At 35.9% G+C, this 7685-nt stretch overlaps 1 protein-coding gene across 1 annotated transcript; it reads right to left on the reverse strand.

Moving 5' to 3' along the window:
- Positions 1 to 3020: 3020 nt before the first annotated feature.
- Positions 3021 to 3953, reverse strand: LOC105536107 (olfactory receptor 5W2). The gene has a single exon (XM_011975379.1). The coding sequence runs from the start codon at positions 3951 to 3953 to the stop codon at positions 3021 to 3023; it is 933 nt and encodes a 310-aa protein (XP_011830769.1).
- Between the last annotated feature and the right edge of the window lie 3732 nt (positions 3954 to 7685).

Genomic DNA, 7685 nt, shown 5'->3' on the forward strand with positions numbered 1-7685 from the left:
TGTTTCTAGAGAGAGATACTCAGGAAAGTTAAAAGTCACTGCCTCTGCTTTCAACACAGGACCTCCCACATTCTGCCTCATTGAGCGTTGTTACTGCTCTATTTTAACAAGTGTAGTTATACAACTGATCACCGTTAGGTATCTGTCTGTTCATTGTATTACATGTATATCCAAACCTACCATCGTACGTCATTACTATGTTTAGGTATTTCAATGCCAAGGCTGAAGGAAAAGATTCATGATACAGAAACATTCCTACCATCTTAACCCACTACACAAAGCCATTGGTAATATCAAATTTGGACAGTACTATTTTTCATCAGTCATTGGTGACTGATTTAGAGTGATTTAGAGAGATAGAGAGTAGAAGGAAATGGTGAAAATTGAGGTGGACAGGCTAGAAAGGATCAAAGCCTTGTGATAAATGTTTTACATATTTCTGTAGAGCCCCAAGATGGAAGGGTTAGATCAGGCTATCTGGCCCAAATCTTTATTCAAGTCATGAATATTCTAAGCAATATTTCTAATAAGTGATTGCTCAACCTTTAATTGTACAAATTCAGAGAAATAAAGGTTACAATTAATTTAGTTTCTTCCATTTCTAGACATACATTTATTGAGCTTAATACCCTGCCTTTGTTGGGGTTGAAATTTCCTTCTCTTTAGACAACACTCATTATATATGATTAAAGTAGCCAATAGGCAGATCAAATCAACCTTTTCATGACATAACTGTCATATGTTATATGGAAGGGAGATGGCATATTTATATCTATGCAGCAATTCACTGACCTTCCAATCTGTCTGGACTTAATAATATTTCAAAGGGGGTTTTCTACCCTCCTGATGCTCATAAAACAGATTAACAGAAGAATATGAGTAAATTGAGAAAACATGTCACAAGTGGAAACCCTCCAAACCTGTTTTCCAAAATGAAATATTCCACGTAGTTTTTTTTTTTTTCCATCACCATACTTATCCATAACCTGTCACAGTGTCCCACAAATGAAACCTTGCAAAGCAGAGGTGCCTTTTGGGCTTTACTTACATTCTGGTATTTTTTCACAGAAGGACATGTTTTACAAGGACAGCAAGAAAACCTAAGACATTCAATGTCTTTGACATTACACAATCATAAAGGCTAAATAAAAGTGTCATTGAGTTTTGTATGGTTTTGCAAACATGTGGCCTTAGCAATGTTTTCTCAACAAGTTTCTCGTAGGGTTTTAGCATTATACATTGGAACAGAGCTGAATGAAGGTAGGTGAATATGAAGAAAGCACCCACATGAATGCCTGTAACTTCCTATGTAATTAATATGCATGTTTTGTAGACTTATCACCTTAGTATCCATAGCCATTTCATTTACTTAGAGCTTAGTGGTAAGAAAATATGGACACATAGAGGAGGACTACACACACTGGGGCCTTTTGAAGGGTGGAGGGTGGGAGACAGGAGAGGATTAGGAAAAAATAACTAATGGGTACTAAGCTTTTTACCTGGGTTTTGTATGATTTTGCAAATATGTGGCCACATTCCTGGGTTAGGAAATAGTCTGTACAGCACAGCCCCATGACACAAGTTTACCTATGTAACAAACCTGCACTTGTACCCCTGAACTTAAAAGTTCTTTAAAACCTATGAAATATTTATTCAAAGCACACATTATACCCTCAGTTAACTAGATTTTGACATCTCACAAACATTCAAAAATGTTATACCGTGTATTGATTTTTATTACTGATTTATTTTCCCATTTGGTGACCCAGAAACCATGCAGATGCTTTGGTTGGGATGACAGGCATAACATATGCAGTCTTTGAGCAAAGAATGCTCGCAGTCTCATACTGGAGGCGTTCGTTCAATTAACAGACTGATAGATAGAATAGTACCTTTGAGAGAGTATTACTTATGAACCACAAGAGGGACATTTAAACAGGGCTAGAAATAGGAAGAAGGGAAGAGAAGTAGAGTGGAAATGAATGAATTAAGAATATCAGCTTAACTAGATTTTACTGGACGTATCACTTTATCCTTCAATTATTACATGTTGGACTTCCTTTACTCTAAAAAGGCATTGCCCTGTCCACCTCAGGATGTCTAATTTTCAGGCTCTCCATCTAGAATCCTTTCTTCTCTCCGCATACCCATTGTATCTCTACTCATTTTTAGATCTAAAACCAAATGTCTCCATTTCAAATAATCTTTTCTTCTCTACATTCTAGTTAGACATTTTGTTTATGCTTAGAGTACTGTGCCTTTTGACTTCATGTCGTTTTATCGTTTATTATGAATTATTTGTTAGTTTAATTAATGTTTCCAGTTTTCACTACATTTTATGACTCACTAGTACAGAAAGTAGTGGATTCAGCATGAAATGCAAAGTACATAGCAGTGTGAAAGGCATATACTAAACACTCAATAACTCTTAGAAGAATTACTGCCTATCACTCCTATAATCCCAGCACTTTGTGGGACCAAGATGGGTAGATCACCTGAGGTCAAGATTTCGACACCAGACTGGTCAAAATGGTGAAACCCCATCTCTACTGAAAATAGAAAAATTAGTCAGGCCGGGAGGCAGGCACCTGTAATCCCAGCCACTCAGGAGGCTGAGACACAAGAGTCACTTGAACCAGGGAGGCGGAGGTTGCAGTGAGCCGAGATTGCACCACTGTACTTCAGCCTGGGCGACAGGGTGAGACTCCATCTCAAAGAAAAAAAAAAGAAAAAAAGAAAATTTACTGCCTGAAATAAATATTAAACAAATAAAAATTTGCCCCACTAACTCGAAGACTGAAACATTTTTCAAATATAGAGATTACCTTACCTAAATTGAAAACACATAAAAAAAAATAGCATATTTAGAAAATTCCAAAGAATTGCTAGATTGTGGCTTAGTAAAATATGTATTATATTAAATTAGAGTATTTGAGACAACTTTATATTATATAATTTGAAGAAAACACCAATATGAATATGCATTTTTGTGTGTATAAACATGTATTTTTAGTATTTCCTTAAAATAAAATTTTATTTTTCAGTTTTTTCAGGGCCTCTTTCACATCCTTGTTCCGCAGGCTATAAATCAGGGGGTTCAACGTGGGAACCACAAGGGTGTAAAACAATGAGGTCGTTTTATCTTGATCTAGAGAATAGGAAGAACTTGGCCGGAAATACATAAAGAGCAGAGTTCCCTGGAAAATTGCAACCGCAAATAAGTGGGAAGTGCATGTAGAGAAAGCTTTGAACCTCCCCTCAGCAGAGTGGATCTCCAAGACTGATAGGATGATATAACAATAAGAAATGAGAACTCCTGAAATGGTACTCAGTTCAATAAAACCAAAGACAGTGAATAACACTAACTCATTGACCTGTGTATCTGAGCAAGAGAGTAATAAGAGAGGAGGGGTATCACAGAAGAAATGATTAATCTCATTAGACCCACAGAAGCATAGGCGGAATGCCAATGTCGTATGTATCAAAGCATCTGCTATTCCCACCAGATAAACCCCAGTCAATAGTAGATAGCACACTCTGCTAGACATGCTGACTGTATAGTGCAGGGGATTGCTGATGGCCTTGTACCGATCAAAGGCCATCACTGCCAGCAGTAGACACTCAGAATCTGCAAAGATACAGAAGACCAAGAATTGCAGAGCACAGCCATAGAAGGGAATTGACTTGTTCTTGGAAAGTAGATCTACCAGCATCTTGGGCCCAATTGCAGTAGAATAGCAGAGATCACAGAAAGACAGATGACTGAGGAAGAAGTACATTGGTGTGTGAAGTTGGTAATCCATTCTGATTAAAACTATCATTCCAAGATTTGCTGATAAATTAATGATATAAACAGCCAAGAATACAGTAAATAGGGTCACTTTCATCTCTGGGTTATTAGTAATTCCCAGGAGAAAAAAATCAGTTAATGAGGAGCAATTTTCCCAGTCCATTCTTCCTTGTTCTTGTTTCAAGCTGCTACATAAATCATTATGAGGATGACAGATTAGGGCTCGACTTTTCAAGATATCAAAAAAAATTATCTGTAAAGCAGAACAAGATTTGTTTATGTAAATTATCTTTTTTACCCTCAAAAAGTATCCTAGCTAAGTGTCCCTTTCAAAGAGGCATTACTGTATTAAAAAAAAAAAAAAAAACAAACAAAACAAAGTGTCTACCACAGGAAGTTGATCAACTTTGAATCTAAACTTATATGCAATTTCTGAAGTATATCATTTGTCTTTGCTTCTATTGTACAATCTAAGGCAGTCAATTTGATTAAACTGAAAGATCAGTACAGATCCAAAAGGATATGAAAGAAACACCAAAGTTAGAGTAACAAGGACCAGAACATACAGGACTAAACATCTCATATATTTGACAAAAAAAGAATCACATTTATTGCATTATTCAAGAAATATATACTTTTTTTCTATCACTGATAGTGATATTACATGCAAGTTAATAAGAGAAAATTATTATGGTACTGTTTTTGATGTGGTGTCTTTAGTGTTTATTGGAAAGGAAAAATGTTTGATTTAACTGTTACTCATCATCACCGGTTTGTCACAGCATTTATAATCCATTTGGATGACTTACCTGGTTCCAAAGGATAAAAGCCAAATATGAGTGGCAAAAGAAGTATGAACAACGGACTACTTACATTTGCTTGTAATTGACTTTTTTATTAAAATCAAAATGTGAAGAGGGACAATAAATGTTTCTGAAATATATAGGCTTCTGCTGCTTGTGTCATATGTGCATTCATTCTTGCGTGTGTGTGTGCGCGCGCCTGTGTGTGTCTGTTACATGAAAATTGAAATGTAGAGTGGGTCTGATTGTTATTTCTTCTAGACTTAAATACCATAATAACTTGAATTTTCATAAATTAGTATCTGTAATGTGTTACCTCTGTTATTATTTGAGTAAATCTAGAACCAATCTTAAATTTACACCTACAATAATATCACATGTATGGTGATTTTTAAAGTAATGATTTACTTATGAATGTTGATTAAAATGTAAATGGGTGAAATCTATATTATCCTCTTACAAATGACAAGTAAGGTCAGTCAAATTCACACAGATCCAATAAGAAAATACCAGTTTGGCCATTAGTTTCCAGAGGTGCTTTAACTGAGGTAAGCACCTATAAAATCATTCATTTGTAAATTCGTTAATAAATTATTTCTCATTTTTCCAAATTTTTTCCCCTGTCCTTTAAATTGATCATTCAGAAACCTACCTGAGATGAGCAAGTCTTTCTGTCTTTACCTCTGGTATGTGAACAACAGGCAGATCACATTTTATTATTACCTGGTGACTGTTGGGACTTAAATCTCTCAAGTCTCTGCCTTCACTCCTTTATGTTATTCAAACATGATTAATTAGATTCTTGCTTCGGTATTTTCCCCAGTGAATGCTGCAACTAGTTTAGCAAAGGCTCCATTTTTAATTGTTCAACCTTATCATCAAATTGACCAGTGTTAGAAATTCATCAGAATTCATTTAACAGTATGCTTCGTGGTTATCATGAAATAAGACATCCAATGAAACTTGAATAGATTTTCGACTTAATGGTTTGTGTATCCTTTTCATTGTTCATCCTGTTTCTTTCACTTCTGAAAGTCTCCTTCACTTCCCATTTAGAAATATGATAATCTAACATGCTGCTTTTTTAATTAATAATTATCTAATCACTTTTTCCCAACTACATTGACAACTACCCTCATGTCAATTATTTTATGAATGTACATCATCCGTCACCTTGAACACACTTTTTCTTAATTTATATTTTATTTGTCTGTTGGCCTAAGTGTCTCTCTACATTCCCACAATTCCTAATACAGAGATTTGTGTGAGTAATGTGTGCTTTTAAATATGATTGTGTGATGTTAAATATTTTCCAGTTGTTAGGCTGGTAATGTTCAACCAAGAAAAAACATAAACAACCTTTCAGGTCTGTTTCTCCTAATACAGTTGATATGTACAAAGATGATTCTTTAAAGGAAAAAGGGTGTTGAGGTCACGCTTTTTAAGACAAATGTACATATACACACACATTCTATTGAGAGAGAAAGTAAGAGATTTAAAACAATCTAAAAGATTTTGACCAACTCGGAAATGACTGCTTACATTTTATTGTATGCCTGGTTCTCTATGGAGGTTGTTACCTACAATTGAAATGAAAGGCAGTCTTGGGGATGTCCTCTGTATTAGCCATGTTCTCAGTGGTATTTTAAAATACATGAATCATGGTGATACACTAATAAGTGAAAATGGCTATGTTCATTTAATAGCTACTGCTGATTGATGTTTCAATATAATATATGACAATCACGCACAGCAGGGGTACATTCTGAATCTTAATCAGTTAATTTATTTGAAATTAAGCCAGTAAATGCAAAATGTGAGGGCAAAAATAGTAAGATGTATTAGGCATGTACCAGTTATGCACTCAAGTACTCCATGGAATTTTTCACTTTTTCTGAAACTTCACCTGGGAATTAATAAACACACAGGGGTTTCTTCATGTGTGTGTGGATGGAGTGGTGGGTAGGTTTTCTGTTTTTTCCTTTCTTTTCTTTTTTTTTTTTTTTTTTTGAGACAGAGTCTTGCTCTGTCGTCAGGTGGGAGTACAGTGGCATGATCTCGGCTCACTGCAACCTCCGCCTCCCAGGTTCAAGTAATTTTTCTGTCTCAGCCTCCTGAGTAGCTGGGACTACAGGCACGTGCCACCATGCCCAGCTAATTTTTGTGTTTTTAGTAGAGACAGGGTTTCACTATGTTGGCCAGGCTGGTGTAGAACTCCCGACCTCATGATCCGCCCGCCTCCACCTCCCAAAGTGCTGGGATGTGAGCCATCGCGCCCAGCTGTTTTCTGTGTTTTTCATTTGTTTATTGTTGTTGTCCTCCCTTGCTTTCTATAAAGCTAAAACACCCATTCGTCTAAAATCAGTACATTAGTACATTTTTAACTTTGGGAAAAGGAATGCTTAGTGATGATCTTAAAAGTTTTTTGCTGTTGTTGTTTAATATTGCATTGTCATTTCTTGTGTGATGATACCAATACTATAATAACAAACAGTATCCCGAGGGAGATACTGCTGAGGCAAACTCAAACAACCCAAGAGGTTGCTAGGAATTGTCCTAACAGTTAAACCTCAAGAAACAGATGCATTTGTATTACCCAAGAGCTTTACAAACATTGTTTACTTTTCTAGTGTGTGTTTGGAGATGGCAGAGTTGCCCTTGGTCACATTCTTCTGATTCCTTTACAATCTCATTTTTCCCCCCAGATGCTTCCCTGTCTTCAGGGCTGCTAAATTCTCGCAGGTTAATTTTGTTTAGTCAAGACCCAGCTTTAGCTTCTTATAAACAACGACTTCTCCAGGCCTTGTGGACTCTCTTCCCCACCAATCCCTCACCCTGATTTAGAAATTACCATGCAATTTATGGCCTGCAAGCCCTAATTAATGTAGCTACATTAATATCACAAGTTGGATAACTTTATTGAAGTCCCACAGGATTTGTGTTTTCATTCAGAATAATGTTTTCACATAACTGAAAAAAAATCGTCTCTAGGAGAAACCTTGTATATCAGACCCAAGTAAGTGAGGAAAAAAAGTATCTCTATATATATATATATATATATTTTTTTTTTTTGAGACGGAGTCTCGCTCTGT

This window comes from Mandrillus leucophaeus, unplaced genomic scaffold (genome assembly GCF_000951045.1).
Source record: "Mandrillus leucophaeus isolate KB7577 unplaced genomic scaffold, Mleu.le_1.0 Scaffold1540, whole genome shotgun sequence".
Classification (NCBI taxonomy): Eukaryota; Metazoa; Chordata; class Mammalia; order Primates; family Cercopithecidae; genus Mandrillus; species Mandrillus leucophaeus.

Excerpts from the sequence above, each read along its gene's own strand:
- LOC105536107 (XM_011975379.1), bottom strand. The coding sequence starts at position 3,953 with ATGGACTGGGAAAATTGCTCCTCATTAACTGATTTTTTTCTCCTGGGA.